General features: G+C 48.1%; 1 protein-coding gene across 1 annotated transcript in view; it reads right to left on the bottom strand.

Annotated features, from left to right (window-relative positions):
• RIGI (RNA sensor RIG-I) overlaps positions 1 to 19,634 on the bottom strand; it is a 233,708-nt gene that overhangs the window by 141,371 nt on the left and 72,703 nt on the right. Inside the window, exon 5 of the mRNA XM_075316231.1 lies at positions 11,589 to 11,739. Within this exon, the coding sequence (XP_075172346.1) occupies positions 11,589 to 11,739 (151 nt within the window). The remainder of the gene's footprint in view (positions 1 to 11,588; positions 11,740 to 19,634) is intronic.

The raw sequence follows: 19,634 nt of genomic DNA, 5'->3' as shown, positions 1-19,634 counted from the left end.
CTGGTTCCTGCCCTGGACAGGTTTCCTGGTTTTAGTTTGTGGCATGGAAGTACTCTTCCCGCCAGTAGCTTCCTTAATAATTTCATCCAGTTGTTCACCGAACAGCCTGGACCCAGCAAAAGGGAGCCCAGCAAGGTACTTCTTTGAAGAAGCGTCTGCCTTCCACTCTCGAAGCCACAAGATCCTGCGGATAGCGAGGGAATTAGCCGAAGCCACCGCAGTGAGGTGAGAAGCTTCCAGCATGGCAGACATGGCATAGGATGAAAAAGCTGAAGCTTGAGAAGTTAAGGCAACCATTTCGGGCATAGATTCCCTGGTGAGGGAATGCATCTCCTCTAGAGAAGCAGAGATGGCTTTGAGAGCCCACACTGCTGCAAAAGATGGGGAGAACGAGGCCCCTGCCGCCTCATATACAGATTTGGGCAGAAGGTCAACCTGGCGGTCAGTGGAATCTTTAAGAGAGGTGCCATCAGCCACTGATACAACTGTCCGGGATGAGAGTCTAGACACCGGAGGGTCTACCTTTGGTGAATGAGCCCACTCCTTGACCACCTCTGGTGGAAAGGGAAAACGGTCATCAGAACCACGCTTTGGAAAGCGTTTGTCAGGACAGGCCCTAGGCTTGGTCACAGTAGCCTGAAAAATGGAGTGGTTAAAGAACACACTCCTTGTCCTCTTAGGCAAGGTAAACTGGTGCTTTTCTGCCAGAGAGGGTTGTTCCTCTGATACTGGCGGATTGAGGTCCAGTACAGAATTAATGGACGCAATCAAATCACTAACATCTGAGTCACTTTCGGACAGATCAATGGAGCACATGGAGGCTGCCTCCGAGCCCCCAGTAACGGCATCCTCTTCGTCCTGCAAGTCAGCTCTTGAATCAGAGCCGCGGGACGAGGAAGGAGAGGGAGCCCTGCGTCTCCTCTTAGGAGGACGGGGTCTGGGACCAGATGAAGAATCCTCTGTGAGCTCCGCTGAGAGAGCCCTAGCAGCAGAGGCGCCCTGTGAAGGGGGCTGATGCATGTTCAGCAAAGTCCGGGACAGCTGTCCCATGGAGTCGGCAAAAGACTGGGAGATTGACCTAGAGAAGGATTCTACCCAAGCCGGGGGTTCAGCCACCGGAGCCGGAGCAGCCGGAGGGACCACTCTGGGTGCGATTCCAGGCTGAGGCATTGTCAGGTTAGAGCAGGCATCACATTGTGGATATGTGCTCGGTTCAGGCAGCACGAGCTTACATGCAGTGCACATTGCGTACAGCCTTGCAGCCTTGCTCCTTGTGTGAGACATGCTGCTGAAGTGGGGGCTCTGAGCCAGAATGACCCCCAGAGAGTATATAAACAGGTCCACAACCGGAGGTTGTGGCTTACCAGACCGTTTGTGTGCCCTCCAGATCCCACAGCCCGGACCCCCAGACAGATTAGCAGGGATGCTGCAGCCAGCGCCGATCGCTGAGAGAACGCTGATAAAATGGCGCCGGAGCAAGGAGAGGGGGCGGGACCTACTCTGAGAGCGGAATCTGGAGGGCCAAGGAGATTTACAGGGGAGGGGACATTTACTCAGAGAGGAGTGTCCCTCCCCTGTGCCGAACGGCCGCTGGGCGGAGCCGCACTGTCCCTCTGCATTATTGACATGCGAGGGCAGTGAAATCGAAAGTAGGCCTCCGGCGAAGCCGGGGCCTAAATTTAATCGATGCGGCCGGCGCGCAGGCTCCATCGGCGCGGTTCTCAGGTGACAACCAGAGAACCGGCCGGAAATGTCAGAACAGTTACACAGCACACTCTCCCCAACAATAAAGTACAAGGGACCCCCCGAACATAAACGTCTCAGATACTTAGCTTGCGAGACGCAGGGTTTCAAGTCCCTGGGGATGAGTGCTCCGTCCAGCAGGATCCTGAAGGGCTGCGGATGGAGACCGGTCTCCTGCAAAGCAAGGAGAACCGTGCTGGCTCCCACTTCAAGCCAGAGCCCGAGGGATGGTGAAGGAGCGCGGCATGTAAGGCTCCAGCCTTGGAATCAACCTTAACAGCACCGCTGACACAGTGGGGTGAGAAGGGACATGCCGGGAGTCCAGGCTTGGACCCGCTTTTCTTCAAAAACTTTCCAAAAATGAAAAATCAGATGAGAATGCATGTGTGGATGTGTGCCTCCTGAACACAAAGCAATGAACTGGCTAGATTTGGTTATCCAGGGGGTGTATATGCTCAGAGGGATGAGCTACACTTTTTTAGTGTAGTACTTTGTGTGTCCTCCGGAGGCAGAAGCTATACACCCAATGTCTGGGTCTCCCATAGGAACGATAAAGAAATTCCAAGGGCACTAAAATTACAAAAAAAAGTACAATTTCACAATTGTTTTTTTTTATCTACCATGTTCACTATACAGTCATGGCCAAAAGATTTGAGAATGCTACAAATATTAATTTTTACAAAGTCTACTGCTTAAATTTTTCTAATGGCAATTTGCATATACTCCAGAATGTCATAAAGAGTGATCAGCTTAACAGCAATTACTTGCAAAGTCAATATTGGCTAAGAAAATGAACTTTAACCCCCAAAACACATTTCAACATCATTGCATTCCTGCCTTAAAAGGAGCAGCTAACATTGTTTTAGTGATTGTTCCATTAACACAGGTGTGGGTTTGATGAGGTCAGGGCTGGCGATCAATCAGTCATGATTAGGTAAGAATGACACCACTGGACACTTTAACAGGAGGCTGGTGCTTGGTATCATTGTTTCTCTTCAGTTAACCATGGTTATCTCTAAAGAAACACGTCCAGCCATCATTGCTCTGCACAAAAATGGCCTAACAGGGAAGAGTATCGCAGCTACAAAGATTGCACCTCAGTCAACAATCTATCGCATCATCAAGAACTTCAAGGCGAGAGCTTCCATTGTTGCCAAAAAGACTCCAGGGCGCCCAAGAAGGACCAGCAAACGCCAGGACCGTATCTTAAAACTGTTTCAGCTGCGGGATTGGACTACCAGCAGTGCCGAGCTAGCTCAGCAATGGCAGCAGGCTGGTGTGAGTGCTTCTGCACGCACTGTGAGGCGGAGACTGCTTGAGCAAGGCCTGGTTTCAAGGAGGGCAGCAAAGAAGCCACTTCTCTCCAGAAAAACATCAGGGACTGACTGATATTCTGCAAAAGGTACAGGGAGTGGACTGCTGAGGACTGGGGTAAAGTCATTTTCTCAGATGAATCCCCTTTTCGATTGTATGGGACATCTGGAAAATAGCTTATTAGGAGAAGAAGAGGTGAGCGCTACCACCAGTCTTGTCTCATGCCAACTGTTAAGCATCCTGAAATGATTCATGTGTGGGGTTGCTTCTCAGCCAAGGGAATCGGCTCACTCACAGTCTTGCCTAAAAATACAGCCATGAATAAAGAATGGTACCAGAATGTCCTCCAAGAGCAACTTCTCCCAACTGTCCAAGAGCAGTTTGGCGCTCAACAATGCCGCCTTTTCCAGCATGATGGAGCACCTTGCCATAAAGCAAAGGTGATCACTAAATGGCTCATGGAACAAAACATAGAGATTTTGGGTCCATGGCCTGGAAACTCCCCAGACCTTAATCCCATTGAGAACTTGTGGGCAATCAAGAGACGGGTGGACAAACAAAAACCAACAAATTCTGGCAAAATGCAAGCATTGCTTATGCAAGAATGGACAGCTATCAGTCAGGATTTGGTCCAGAAGTTGATTGAGAGCATTCCAGGGAGGATTGCAGAGGTCCTGAAGAAGGGTCAACACTGCAAATATTGACTTGCTGCATTAACTCATTCTAACTGTCAATATAACCTTTTGGAACTCATAATATGATTGCAATTATATTTCTGTATGTGATGTAAACATCAGACAAACACAATTAAAAACCAGAGGGCAACAGATCATGTGAAAATATCATTTTGGTGTCATTCTCAAAACTTTTGGCCATGACTGTACAGTAAAACTGTTCTGCTGTTCTGACAATATAATTCTCCAGGTCAGTACAATTATGCAGATACCAAACTTGCTTAGTTTTTTGTTGTTGTTTTTATTTAAGCAGTGAAAAAACATTCAGAATATTGTAAAAAAAAATATTATTTGCTTGTGTCCCGATTTTCCGAAGCCTGTATCATTTTCAATTTCCGGGATATGGGGCTGTGTGAGGGTTTTATTTTTTATGCCCTGAGCTGATGTTTTTACTGATCCAATTTTTGGGTAGATATTTTTTGATTGCTTCTTATTGGGATGTTGCAGGGGCCAAAAAGATGTAATTCTGGTGTTTTAATTTTTTTTTCCTGTTACATCGTTTACCGACCAAATTAATTTATTTAATATATAGGACTTTTATAAACACAGTGATACCAATTATTTCTTTTTGTTTTGCCTTATTTTTAATGGTGCAAAGAGGGGCTATTTGAACTTTTATATAGCTTTTTTCCAATTTTTAAAACTTTTCTTTTAAATTTTCAGGATATTAAAAAATTGAACATGTGATCAGCCGATCGCCTGTATTATACAAAGCAGTGAAACGCTGGCTTTCATAGAAAAATTGTTATGACAAGCAGATCCCTGGCTGTCATGACAATCCATCAGCGCCCCGGGCTCATAGAATGGTGTGCCCTCATGTTGGTGCATGTTAAATGCCACTGTTAGGGGTGCTTCACACACAGCGAGCTCGCTGCCGAGATCGCTGCTGAGTCACGCTTTTTGTGACGCAGCAGTGACCTCATTAGCGATCTCGCTGTGTGTGACACTGAGCAGCGATCTGGCCCCTGCTGCGAGATCGCTGCTCGTTACACACAGCCCTGGTTCGTTTTCTTCAAAGCCGCTCTCCTGCTGTGACACACAGATCGCTGTGTGTGACAGCAAGAGAGCGACAAATGAAGCGAGCAGGGAGCAGGAGCCGGCGTCTGACAGCTGAGGTAAGCTGTATCCAAGATAAACATCGGGTAACCAAGGTGGTTACCCGATATTTACCTTAGTTACCAGCATCTGCAGCTCTCACGCTGCCTGTGCTGCCGGCTCCGGCTCTCTGCACATGTAGCTGCTGTACACATCGGGTTAATTAACCCGATGTGTACAGCAGCTAGGAGAGCAAGGAGCCAGCGCTAAGCAGTGTGCGCGGCTCCCTGCTCTCTGCACATGTAGCTGCATTACACATCGGGTTAATTAACCCGATGTGTACTGTAGCTATGGTAGGAGAGCAAGGAGCCAGCGCTCAGTGTGCGCGGCTCCCTGCTCCCTGCACACACAGCTGTGCGCTGGTAACTAATGTAAACATCGGGTAACCATACCCGATGTTTACCTTAGTTACCAGTCTCCGCAGCTTCCAGACGGCAGCTCCGTGCAAGCGCAGCGTCGCTTGCACGTCGCTGCTGGCTGGGGGCTGTTCACTGGTCGCTGGTGAGATCTGCCTGTTTGACAGCTCACCAGCGACCATGTAGCGATGCAGCAGCGATCCTGACCAGGTCAGATCGCTGGTCGGATCGCTGCTGCATCGCTAAGTGTGAAGGTACCCTTAGGCTGGAGTCACACTAGCGTATGGCATTGGATGTGATATGCTAATGACCCCCAGCTCAGGCTCTGCTGTCAGCATGAGCCGAGTGTCATTATACTGTAATCTGATTTTGCGATCGGATCACAGCTGCATAGGAGAGGGAGGGATTAATCTCTCCATTGTCAGCTGATGCGATTATCACACTGCAGTGGGATGTCATCCCAGTGCAATCCAATGTTTCACTCGCACCCGTAGACTTGAATGGGTGTGAGTGACACATCTCTTGCTAACAATCGCAGCATGCTGCGATTTTTTTCCTCAGTCCGATTAGGGCTGAGGAAAAACTTGCAGATCTGAGCTGCAGCATTGTCTTACATGGGGTCGAGTGCAATGCGAGATTTTCTCCCAATGCACTCGTGTGAGTCATATGCTCGTGTGAGCATACCCTTAAGGCCGCTTTACACGCTACGACATCGCTAGCAATTGCTAGCGATGTTGAGCACGAAAGCACCCGCCCCCATCGTGCATGCGATGTCGTGTGATCGCTGCCGTAGCGAACATTATCGCTACGGCAGCGTCACATGCACATACTTGCTCTGCGACGTCGCTGTGACTGGCGAACCGCCTCCTTTCTAAGGGGGTGGTTCGTTCAGCGTCACAGCAGCGTCACTGAACCGTCGCCCAATAGAAGCGGAGGGGCGGAGATGAGCGGGACGTAACATCCCGCCCACCTCCTCCTTCCTCATTGCTGGCGGGACCCAGGTAAGGTAAGGTTCCTCGTTCCTGCGGTGTCACACATAGAGATGTGTGGTGCCGCAGGAGCAACAAACTACTTCGTACACCGAGCAGCAGCGATATTCCAGAATAGGGGGGCATGTCACCGATGAGCGATTTTGACCGTTTTTGCGGCGATTTAAAATCGCTCATAGGTGTCACACACAACGACATCGCTAAAGCGGCTGGATGTGCGTCACAGATTCCGTGACCCCAACGAGATCGCTTGAGCGATGTCGCAGCATGTAAAGTGGCCTTTAGAGGCATATGATAGCTGAATAATTCAGCCATCATTTGCTGAGAAAGATGCAGCCTCGGCGAACAAGCCAAAGACAGGACATTTGACCTAAATTCATGTCATATGTTGTGAAGGAGTTAAAAGGGGTTTTTCCATGAACATTGTTAATTTTAATCAATAGATCCTGGAATATATGTTCCACAATTGGATATGTTTAAAAAAAATTCTGTGCTGAAATAATCTTATATACTGTATGTCCCTTCTATGTACTGTGTAATGGCAGTGTCTGACCGTACAGGGACATGGTCTGATCATATAACATCTCCTGGGCAGAGGAAGAAGTAAAAAAAGTCTAAAGACATTACAGTATAAGATCACAAATTATTCTTTGAGGGGAAACCATTTTTTTTATAAACAGACAGTGAAATGTTTTACCTCACAAAAATAGTCAGTTGTGATCCCAGGCAGTCATGCCTTTATACTCTCGCTCATTCCTGCCCTGCCCAGGAGATGTGGTATGATCAGACCATGTCCCTGTACAGTCAGACACATCCATTACACAGCACATAGCAGGGACACATATATAAGATTACCTCAGCACAGGAACATTATTATTCTAAGATCTATTGATTAAAATTAACTTTTAAAATTAACTTTGTTTGTGGGAAAAACCCTTAAAGCGGTAAGAAATTTTGATATGAATCTCCTTGGTATGATTTTTTTTTTTACATGACAAATCCTGGCATTTTAACAGGGGTGTGTAAACTTATTAGATCCACTGTAGCTGCTCTCTGAACAGTCATGATAAAATATCAATATAATTAGCGCCAGTAACAATCACACAATACTGACCCAAGTTATCAGGTGACCAATATACAGTGAGTCCACCCATATCCTGTCCACTGCCATTAACTTGAGAACGGCGGCAGCTATAGGCATAGAAGTGGTATCTAGGTATAGTAAAGTATCCAGGCGCTACGCAATGAAACCACCTATAGCGCCACCTGGTGGAAAACAACGGAGTTAGCATTTTTATCTCGAAAACGGAACGAGATAGAGAAAAAAAGTGAATTACAAAGTTGTAGGGCATCATCAATTCAATATGAATCGACACCTTGCATACAGAAATGCTATGATTAGAACGTGTAAAACTCACAAGGCTGCGGACGTGAAGCGATACCTCATGGAGACCTTCCTATTGGGTATGGTGGCTGCGTGGAGTGGCCTCCATGCCCACCTGACCTGACCCCATTGGACTTCTTTCTGTGAGGTCATATCAAACAGCAGGTGTATGCGACCCCTCCACCAACATTGCAGTACCTACAACGGCATATTACAGATGCTTGTGCAAATGTGTCACCTAACAAATTGAACAACATGCAGCAAGATACAGTATGCTGTCCAGAGTCTAGATGTGCATTGCAGCTGATGGTGGCCACTTTCAGCATCAAAGTGAAATGAGCGCCATATACGTGACCAGCATTCAATGTTTGGGGGGGGGGGGTTAATGGGTTTCATATCATAGCATTTCTGTATGCAAGGTGTCGATTCGGCAATTGATGATGCCCTACAACTTTGTAATTCCGTTCCGTTTGAGATAAAAATGCTAACTCCGTTGTTTTCCACGAGGTGGCGCTACAGGTGGTTTCATTGCGTAGCGCACGGATACTTTACTATACCTAGACACCACTTCTATGCGTATAGCTGCCGCCATTCTCAAGTTAATGGCGGTAGACATGATATGGGTGGACGCACTGTATACCTGGCATTAATGGAGCACCTGGTAAATAGAGATCTTGACAGCACAAATTAGATCACGTTCTATTCACAGTTTAATTTACAGCCTCAGAATGAAGTTGCTTAAAGAGTGACTGAACATTTTTAATGTTTTATCACATTGAATTGCACTTGTAATTATAAGCAAATTTGTTGTGTTTCAGGTCCTAAAGCCAACTGATTGCTCAAACATACTATTCTCCCCGATACTCAGCTCAGCACACAAGAGAGCTCAGCTTCTGGACAAAAATGCACAAAGAGCAGAGTACGGATTCAACAGAGAGCAGTGGTCTTCTATTGACTCCATCCTCCTCGGTATATGAGCGCTCAGTCAGGAACTGTGCACTCTAGTCTCCTGAGCTGAGCACCTCTCGGGATTTATCTAACTTATAAAACTGCAATCATCTAATAGACACAATGGTTTTGTAATGTATATGGATATATACTGTGTATGTGTACAGTGCCTACAAGTAGTATTCAACCCCCTGCAGATTTAGCAGGTTTACACATTCGGAAGTAACTTGGCATTGTGACATTTGGACTGTAGATCAGCCTGGAAGTGTGAAATGCACTGCAGCAAAAAAGAATGTTATTTCTTTTTTTTTTTTTTTTTTTTTAAATTGTGAAAAGTTTATTCAGAGGGTCATTTATTGGTCAACCCCTCAAACCACAAGAATTCTGTTTGGTTCCCCTAAAGTATTAAGAAGTATTTCAGGCACAAAGAACAATGAGCTTCACATGTTTGGATTAATTATTTCTTTTTCCAGCCTTTTCTGACTAATTAAGACCCTCCCCAAACTTGTGAACAGCACTCATACTTGGTCAACATGGGAAAGACAAAAGGAGCATTCCAAGGCCATCAGAGACAAGATCGTGGAGGGTCACAAGGCTGGCAAGGGGTACAAAACCCTTTCCAAGTAGTTGGGCCTACCTGTCTCCACTGTTGGGAGCATCATCCGGAAGTGGAAGGCTTATGGAACTACTGTTAGCCTTCCACGGCCTGGACAGCCTTTGAAAGTTTCCACCCGTGCCGAGGCCAGGCTTGTCCGAAGAGTCAAGGCTAACCCAAGGACAACAAGGAAGGAGCTCCGGGAAGATCTCATGGCAGTGGGGACATTGGTTTCAGTCAATACCATAAGTAACGTACTCCACCGCAATGGTCTCCGTTCCAGACGAGCCCGTAAGGTACCTTTACTTTCAAAGCGTCATGTCAAGGCTCGTCTACAGTTTGCTCATGATCACTTGGAGGACTCTGAGACAGACTGGTTCAAGGTTCTCTGATCTGATGAGACCAAGATCGAGATCTTTGGTGCCAACCACACACGTGACGTTTGGAGACTGGATGGCACTGCATACGACCCCAAGAATACCATCCCTAGAGTCAAGCATGGTGGTGGAAGCATCATGCTGTGGGGCTGTTTCTCAGCCAAGGGGCCTGGCCATCTGGTCCGCATCCATGGGAAGATGGATAGCACGGCCTACCTGGAGATTTTGGCCAAGAACCTCCGCTCCTCCATCAAGGATCTTAAGATGAGTTGTCATTTCATCTTCCAACAAGACAACGACCCAAAGCACACAGCCAAGAAAACCAAGGCCTGGTTCAAGATCAATCAAGGTGTTGCAGTGGCCTAGTCAGTCTCCTGACCTTAACCCAATTGAAAACTTGTGGAAGGAGCTCAAGATTAAAGTCCACATGAGACACCCAAAGAACCTAGATAACTTGGAGAAGATCTGCATGGAGGAGTGGGCCAAGATAACTCCAGAGACCTGTGCCGGCCTGATCAGGTATAAGGTATAAGTCTTATAAAACACGATTATTAGCTGTAATTGCAAACAAGGGTTATTCCACAAAATATTAAACCTATGGGTTGAATAATAATTGACCCACACTTTTATGTTGAAAATTTATTAAAATTTAACTGAGCAACATAACTTGTTGGTTTGTAAGATTTATGCATCTGTTAATAAATTCTGCTCTTGTTTGAAGTTTGCAGGCTCTAACTTATTTGCATCTTATCAAACCTGCTAAATCTGCAGGGGGTTGAATACTACTTGTAGGCACTGTATCTAGTTTTTATATATATAGAGAGACAGAGAGAGAGAGAGAGAGATATAGAGATGTATATATTAATCAATCATACGTAATTTAAAGAGGACCAGAATCAAAAGTCAAAAGTAGCCTGTTTCTGCACTTTATTAGCACTGCTCCACTGAGTATTAAGTTATTTTTTCTTTTAAATATAGGTGCAAGGATCTTTTTATTTAGTGAGGAAAAAAAAAAAAAAAAACCATAAGAGTGCATGCCCATGATCAGGGTTTGCAGCGTTTTGGATGTAGCATGCTTCAGCTGCGTCCAAAACGCTGCGTTGTACACTACAAGCACAGTGGATGGGGTTTCTAGAAATCCCGTGCCCCCTGTGCTTGTTTTTTCCGAAGCAAACAGTGACCTGCAGTGCGTCTTTCCAAGCCGCAGCATGTCAATTGTTTGCTGCGGATTCGCATATGTCCTCCATAGGGAGAACACAAGCGCACTGAATCCTGATCGTGGGTACAAGCAGCTGCGTTTTCCTGCGGAGGAGACTCGTGGCACCGCAGGTCAGGACCCGCTGTGTCCAGGACGAGGAGAGTCCTGATTGTGGGCACATACCCTAACAATTAGCACTAAGTAAAAAGTGCCCGTCTCTCTAAACCATATGGTGGATGGAATAATTAAACTTAAGAGTATTAACTTTGAACTTGTAACCTGGTGACTCCTCTATAAGAAATAAGTTGTAACCTTAATCCATTATATATTATATATACACACACTTATAATCTAATGGATATATGGGAATGTATTAGAAAATTACGATAATTTACTAGTAGAGTTGATCACAAAAGTTTGCAGGACAAGAGCCTACTGAACCCCCTCCTCATTGTGTGTGTTTTCGGGTTAGCAGACCAGGCACAACATCATTGTGGTGTGACACACGTAGAACATCACAATGGGCTTATTAATCAGAAGAGGCAGCAGGGTGCTAATAGGCAAAGGAGGTTTTGATCAGCTCGATGTAGCACAAGTAATCATATTGTTCTAGGCATACAGTCACCTAATGCCATTCTGTTTATAGACTTTATAAGGATGTGTTCTCTGGTCTCAATCTTTTTGTACATCATAATGGGGTTGTTTCTGCAGCAAATGTATGGATTTCTGTGCATACCCCATTCAGTTATATGGAGCAATCATGGAAATATCTGCAACAAATCTGCAGCATGTTCACATAACTTACAGCGGTTGTGAAACATTTATTTGTGTCAGTATTAAATGCCACGGAATCACCTTTGCGACAGTACCAAACATCCAGGACGTCGATGTAGTTTCCCATTTCTAAAGCAAGAGCGAAGTATTTCGGCCATTCTGTTTTATCTGATCGTATTAGGAAATCGATGAGCTTTTCAGCTCCAGCCGTGGTCCCTTTCTGACTAGTTTCCTGTACAGAAGAAATGACCATTCAATTTTCCATACAAATATTTTCTATTTACAGGTAGAAAAAGTCATTATGATTGGTTTCTTCCACAGCCTAGCCAAAGATTATGGAATCACGTGTAGTTTTTGGGGTAATTTTTAGGCAAACACACAATTTGTGGAAATGACTAAAATGCTTAAGCGGGCTTTACACACAGCGATATCGCTAGCGATGTCGCTGGTAAAAGCACCCGCCCCCGTTGGTTATGCGTCACGGGCAAATCGCTGCCCGTGGCCCACAACATCGCTAGGACCCGTCACACTACTTACCTGCCTAGTGACGTTGCTGTGGCCGGCGAAACGCCTCCTTTCTAATGGGGCGGTTCGTGCGGTGTCACAGCGGCGTCACTAAGCGGCCGCCCAATAGAAGCGGAGGGGCGGAGATGAGCGGGCCGAACATCCCGCCCACTTCCTTCCTTCCTCATTGCGGGCGGCCACAGGTACGGTGATGTTCCTCGTTCCTGCGGTGTCACACATAGCGATGTGTGCTGCCGCAGGAACGACGAACAACCTGCGTCCTGCAGCAGCAACGATAATCGGAAAAGGAACGACGCGTCAACGATCAACGATTAGATAAGTAATTTTGATCATTAACAATCGTTCCTGCATTTCACACGCAAAGACGTCGCTAACGAGGCCGGATTTGCATCACTAATTCAGTGACCCCAATGACATCTCGTTAGCAATGTCGTTGCTTGTAAAGCCCGATTTACTCGTATGTGCACTTTGCTTAAGACTATGTTCACACAAAGTATATAGCAACAGGATGTTTGAGCGTTGCTTAAAGAGGTTTCTAGTTTCACGATGTAATACCGATAAATTCTCTGTTGCCCTCTGCCAATCTTTGTTGACTTGGATGAAGAGGTAGATGACACAATACCGTTGAACCAGTGATTGGCTGCAGCGGTCATGAAATGTACTTGTCATCTCACCAACATATTTTTTATTTTATTTTATTTTAAATATTTCTGTGTAAACTGACCCATAAACCTTACTAACGTGATCAAGTGCATTTTAGGGATAGAAGTAAGAAATTGGATCGAAACCTGAAGAGGACTATAAAAAAAATGCTTTCACATGGTGGATTAATGCTTTTATGGCATGCTTGCTGGCACATATTTAAGGCAGTGTTTCGCAATATTTTTTTCCATTTGGAAATATCTGCAAAACCTTTTTTTATCCTAAGAATACAATGGATTGGTCATTCCTATCATATATGCCCATGGGAGCACACAGCAGGGACACATACCCAATACTCTTTCACTTTTTACCAATGTCACATTGGACCAATTTTCTTATAACAAGAATCAGTGACAGTCAGAGAAAGCATTAAAAAAAAATTCAGACTTGACAAATGTGTCCATATCTTTCATAGCTTGGTCTTCATATACATCTAAGATTCCCCATATTTAACGTTCACTCACTTATACGTACAAATACGCCGACCTGTTTTCAGCCTGAGATAAAAAAAATCATACGAATGATAGGAGAAGAACAAAAAAAAAAATTCAAACTCGCACGACAAATGGAATATCATACTGATTTCACTCGCCCAACTGTTCTGGATGAAAATCGGACTGATTTTTTATACGCAGATGTGAGCAAACCCATAAAAGAAGGTTTTGTGTTCTCAATGTAAAATCTCTTTCTTAGAGCCTTCAGTGGGGGACACAGGAGACCATGGGTGTATGCCGCTGTCCCTAGGAGGCTGACTATGCAAATAAAAAGTTATCTCCTCCACAGCAGGGTTCATCCACCAACTGACAGGAATCTACCGTATTTTTCAGACTGTAAGACGCACTTTTTTTCCTTCCAATGTTGGAGGAAAGTGGGGGGTGCGTCTTATAGTCTAAATGAAGGGCTGCGGGGAATGAGGGTGCTGCGGTGGAGTGGGTCATCGGCGGTATGAGCAGGCTGTGACCACGTGGGCCCGCTCATTTCATATGCATGCATCCTCCCGCTGATCATCTCTCAGCACTGAAGCCGGCGCTGACAGATGGGCGAGATGATGGGTGGGGGATGCGCGCATAATTAACAGCCGGCCCGCGTGATCATCCCTGGCAACTACAGCCTGGAGTGATCATGTGTGGCTATATTTACTGCCCCCCACGCTAATGATGATGCGCGGGGGGCAGTGAATATAGCCACACATGATCACTCCAAGCTGTAGTTACCAGGGATGATCGCGCGGGCCGAGCGATGCTGCGTGGAACGAGGAAAGGTGAGTATAAACGTTTATTTTTTTTGTGTGCCACAGGATGCGGGCCATATACCAGGATGGGGGTATATAGCAGGATGGGGGCTATACCAGGATGAGGGACATATATATAGCGCCCCTGAACCCTTTAGGGCACTACTAGGTACTGCAGGCAGACATAGATGCAGTGCATATCCCCAGGGACCTGGAAGCCCAGTGCCAGTATCACCTAAACACATAACATCCCCAGTTTGACACTCCCCATTAGGGATGACTGACTAGTCCAGGACCCAATGGATGGCCACCCAGAGGCAGAGCCAGTCCACTAGAAGGCAACCTGGTGGGAGGGGACACAGTCAGACACTCAGACAGTGGGGAGTCCGGTAGTGACAGTTGAAGGGGACGGACGTATCTCCAGATAGGGTTGTGTAACAGTGACCTAGGTGGCGCAGGAGAGTGGTTGCCACGGAGAGTACAGCAAAGTATTCCTGGAACCAGAACAGCGATGGGGCACAGGGCCCTAGGTCAGGCGACAGCTTCAGGCAACCTGACAAATATCTGCATAGTGAGGGGACCTTCACGGACCTCACTGACACAAGAATTCGGGGTCACCAGCAGTAAACATTGAGCCAGGGACCGTAACAGAACCCCGACCCTACAGGGTTCGCACTGCCTGCCGTACGAACGAGAGACTGCTGACAGACAGTAAGGCACCCACAAACGCTCCAGGCTACGGGGTCCCAACCACAAGTGAGAGGTGCCGGGGAAAGAGACTACCAGGTCACCTCACCGGCAGTGGGACAAAAGGGACAAGGGGTCTGAACCAGCCGTCCTCAGGGCCACAGCTCAACATCACTGTGAGTAAACAGAAGTTGCACTGCATCCCCATCTTGTGGTCTCCCTTCTTTCTGTGACAGACCCCTCTATTCATTTCCTGGGGCCCAGCCCTACTTACAGAGGGCCTACCATCCAGGCTGCCCCCATGATCAGCCCCAGATGTAACAGACCTTGCAGCAGCGGTTCCGTCACCATAACCGCAACCCGCAAGTTACGTCACAATACAAACTCCCCTGTATATAAACCCTTTTAAAAAGCGACCCCAGGGTCACGGAACCGGGCATTGGCCATTATACAACCGTGACACAGCATCCCCGTACATATACGGCCCGGAACCGTGTACCCCATAGCCCTAGGCGACACAGCTTTTTCCTGCCGTCACGAACAGGATATGGACTGGATCAACTACAAGGCAGGAGGATCATTACCAGGGTGGGGTACCTTAATAGAGAATTTGGGGACATTACCCCCATAACAGTGTCAGCAGCAGATCCTCGCCCCATAACAGTGTGTTATGACTACATTTTTTGCATAAAATTTCATTTTCATATTGTCCTCCTCTAAAACCAGAGTGCGTCTTATGGTCTGGTGCGTTTTATAGTCCGAAAGAAGGCAATTTTGTTTACTTACCGTAAATTCCTTTTCTTCTAGCTCCTATTGGGAGACCCAGACAATTGGGGTGTATAGCTTCTGCCTCCGGAGGCCACACAAAGTATTACACTTTAAAAGTGTAACCCCTCCCCTCTGCCTACACACCCTCCCGTGCATCACGGGCTCCTCAGTTTTGGTGCAAAAGCAGGAAGGAGGAAACTTTTAAATTGGTCTAAGGTAAATTCAATCCGAAGGATGTTCGGAGAACTGAAAACCATGAACCAAAAGAACAATTCAACATGAACAACATGTGTACACAAAAGAACAACCAGCCCGAAGGGAACAGGGGCGGGTGCTGGGTCTCCCAATAGGAGCTAGAAGAAAAGGAATTTACGGTAAGTAAACAAAATTCCCTTCTTCTTTGTCGCTCCATTGGGAGACCCAGACAATTGGGACGTCCAAAAGCAGTCCCTGGGTGGGTAAAAGAATACCTCAATAAAAAGAGCCGAAACGGCCCCCTCTTACAGGTGGGCAACCGCCGCCTGAAGGACTCGCCTACCTAGACTGGCGTCTGCCGAAGCATAGGTATGCACCTGATAGTGTTTCGTGAAAGTGTGCAGACTAGACCAGGTAGCTGCCTGACACACCTGCTGAGCCGTAGCCCGGTGCCGCAATGCCCAGGACGCACCCACGGCTCTGGTAGAATGGGCTTTCAGCCCCGAAGGAAGCGGAAGCCCAGAAGAACGGTAGGCTTCAAGAATCGGTTCCTTGATCCACCGAGCCAAGGTTGACTTGGAAGCCTGCGAACCCTTACGCTGTCCAGCGACAAGGACAAAGAGCGCATCTGAACGGCGCAGGGGCGCCGTGCGAGACACGTAGAACCGGAGTGTTCTCACTAGATCTAATGAGTGCAAATCCTTTTCACATTGGTGAATTGGATTAGGGCAAAATGAAGGTAAGGAGATATCCTGATTGAGATGAAAAGGAGATACCACCTTAGGGAGAAATTCCGGGACAGGACGCAGAACCACCTTATCCTGGTGAAAAACCAGGAAGGGGGCTTTGCATGACAGCGCTGCAAGCTCCGATACTCTTCGGAGTGATGTAACTGCCACTAGAAATGCCACCTTCTGCGAAAGACGTGATAAAGAGACATCCCGCAGCGGCTCGAAAGGTGGTTTCTGAAGAGCCGTTAGCACCCTGTTAAGGTCCCAGGGTTCCAGCGGACGCTTGTAAGGTGGGACTAAGTGGCAAACTCCCTGCAGGAACGTGCGGACCTGCGGAAGCCTGGCCAGGCGCTTTTGAAAAAATACGGAGAGCGCCGATACTTGTCCTTTGAGAGAGCCGAGTGACAAATCCTTGTCCATTCCGGATTGAAGGAATGAAAGAAAAGTGGGTAAGGCAAAAGGCCAGGGAGTAAAACCATTATCAGAGCACCAGGATAAGAAGATCCGCCAAGACCTGTAATAGATCTTGGCGGACGTTGTCTTCCTGGCTTGTCTCATGGTGGCAATGACATCCTGAGATAACCCTGAAGACGCTAGGAGCCAGGACTCAATGGCCACACAGTCAGGTTGAGGGCCGCAGAATTCAGATGGAAAAACGGCCCTTGTGACAGCAAGTCTGGGCGGTCTGGAAGCGCCCACGGTTGACCCCCCGTGAGATGCCACTAATCCGGGTACCACGACCGCCTCGGCCAATCTGGAGCGACGAGAATGGCGCGACGACAGTCGGACCTGATCTTGCGTAACACTCTGGGCAGCATCGCCAGAGGAGGAAATACATAAGGCAGTCGAAACTGCGACCAATCCTGAACTAACGCGTCCGCCGCCAGAGCTGTGATCTTGAGACCGGGCCATGAATGCCGGGACTTTGTTGTTGTGCCGTGACGCCATGAGATCGACGTCCGGCATTCCCCAGCGGCGACAGATCTCTCGAAACACGTCTGGGTGAAGAGACCATTCCCCCGCATCCATCCCCTGACGACTGAGAAAATCTGCTTCCCAGTTTTCTACGCCCGGGATGTGGACTGCGGAGATCGTGGAGGCTGTGGCTTCCACCCACTGCAGAATCCGCCTGACTTCCTGGAAGGCATGACGACTGCGCGTGCCGCCCTGGTGGTTGATGTATGCGACGGCAGTGGCGTTGTCCGACTGTATACGGATCTGTCTGCCCTCCAGCCACCGATGGAAAGCCAATAGGGCTAGATACACTGCCCTTATCTCCAGAACATTGATCTGAAGGGAAGACTCTACCGGAGTCCAGGTTCCCTGAGCTCTGTGGTGGAGGAAAACCGCTCCCCACCCTGACAGGCTCGCGTCCGTGGTGACCACAGCCCAGGTTGGGGGTAGGAAGGATTTTCCTTGCGATAGAGAATTGGGAAGGAGCCACCACTGAAGAGATGTCTTGGTTGCAAGGGAAAGAGAGACGTTCCTGTCGAGGGAAGTCGACCTCCTGTCCCATTTGCGAAGAATGTCCCATTGGAGTGGCCGCAGATGGAATTGCGCGAAGGGCACTGCCTCCATCGCTGCCACCATCTTCCCCAGGAAGTGCATGAGGCGCCTCAAGGGGTGTGACTGACCCCGAAGAAGAGATTGCACCCCTGCCTGCAGAGAAAGCTGTTTGTCCTGCGGTAGCTTGACTACCGCTGACTGTGTATGAAACTCCATCCCGAGGTAAGTCAGTGATTGGGTCGGTGTCAACTTGGATTTCGGGAAGTTGATGATCCACCCGAACTGCTGGAGAGTCGCCAGAGCGACGGTAAGGCTGTGTTGACACGCCACCCGAGAAGGTGCCCTGACTAGGAGATCGTCTAAGTAGGGAATCACCGAGTGGCCCTGAGAGTGTAGGACCGCCACAACGGATGCCATGACTTTGGTGAAAACCCGTGGGGCAGTCGCCAGGCCGAAAGGCAATGCCACGAACTGAAGGTGTTCGTCCCCGATGGCGAAATGCAAGAAGCGTTGATGTTCGGGTGCGATCGGCACATGGAGATAAGCATCATTGATGTCGATCGATGCTAGGAAGTCTCCTTGTGACATCGATGCGATGACCGAGCGGAGAGATTCCATCCGAAACCGTCTGGTGCTCACATGTCTGTTGAGTAGTTTGAGGTCCAGAACGGGACGGAATGATCCGTCCTTCTTTGGCACCACGAACAAGTTGGAGTAAAAGCCGCGACCATGTTCCTGAGGGGGAACGGGGATCACAACTCCCTCTGTCTTCAGAGCGTCCACTGCCTGAAAAAGTGCATCGGCCCGAGCGGGGGGCGAAGAGGTTCTGAAGAAACGAGTCGGAGGACGAGAGCTGAACTCTATCCTGTAACCGTGAGACAGAATGTCTCTCACCCATCGGTCTTGAACATGTGGCCACCAGGCGTCGCAAAAGCGGGAGAGCCTGCCACCGACCGAGGATGCGGTTCGGGGATGCCGAGAGTCATGAGGAGGCCGCCTTGGAGGCAGTGCTTCCGGCGGCTTTTTGGGGGCGTGACTTAGACCGCCACGCATAGGAGCTCCTCTGGCCTTTCTCCGGCCTGTTGGACGAAGAGGATTGGGACTTGGCGGAGGGACGAAAGGACCGAAACCTCGATTGTATTTTCCGTTGCTGAAGTCTCTTCGGTTTGGACTGGGGTAAGGAGGAGTCCTTTCCCTTGGATTTCTTAATAATCTCATCCAATCGTTCGCCAAACAATCGTTCGCCAGAAAACGGCAAACCGGTTAAGAACCTCTTGGAAGCCGAGTCTGCCTTCCATTCGCGCAGCCACATGGCCCTGCGAACTGCCACAGAATTAGCGGATGCCACCGCTGTACGGCTAGCAGAGTCTAGGACTGCGTTCATGGCGTAGGAAGAAAAAGCTGACGCCTGAGAAGTCAAAGACGCAACCTGCGGAGCAGAATTACGTGTGACCGCATTAATCTCAGCCAGACAAGCTGAGATAGCTTGGAGTGCCCATACGGCTGCAAAAGCCGGGGCAAAAGACGCGCCCGTGGCTTCATAGATGGATTTCACCAGGAGCTCTGTCTGTCAGTGGCATCCTTTAGCGATGAGCCATCTGCAACCGATACCACAGATCTAGCCGCCAATCTAGAGACTGGAGGATCCACTTTGGGACATTGAGCCCAACGCTTAACTACGTCAGAGGGGAAGGGGTAACGTGTGTCAGTAAGGTGCTTAGTAAAGCGCTTGTCCGGAACCGCTCTGGGCTTCTGGACAGCATCTCTGAAGTTAGAGTGATC

This window comes from Anomaloglossus baeobatrachus, chromosome 1, assembly GCF_048569485.1.
Source record: "Anomaloglossus baeobatrachus isolate aAnoBae1 chromosome 1, aAnoBae1.hap1, whole genome shotgun sequence".
Lineage (NCBI taxonomy): Eukaryota > Metazoa > Chordata > Amphibia > Anura > Aromobatidae > Anomaloglossus > Anomaloglossus baeobatrachus.
This window is presented reverse-complemented; position numbering and strand designations above follow the sequence as displayed.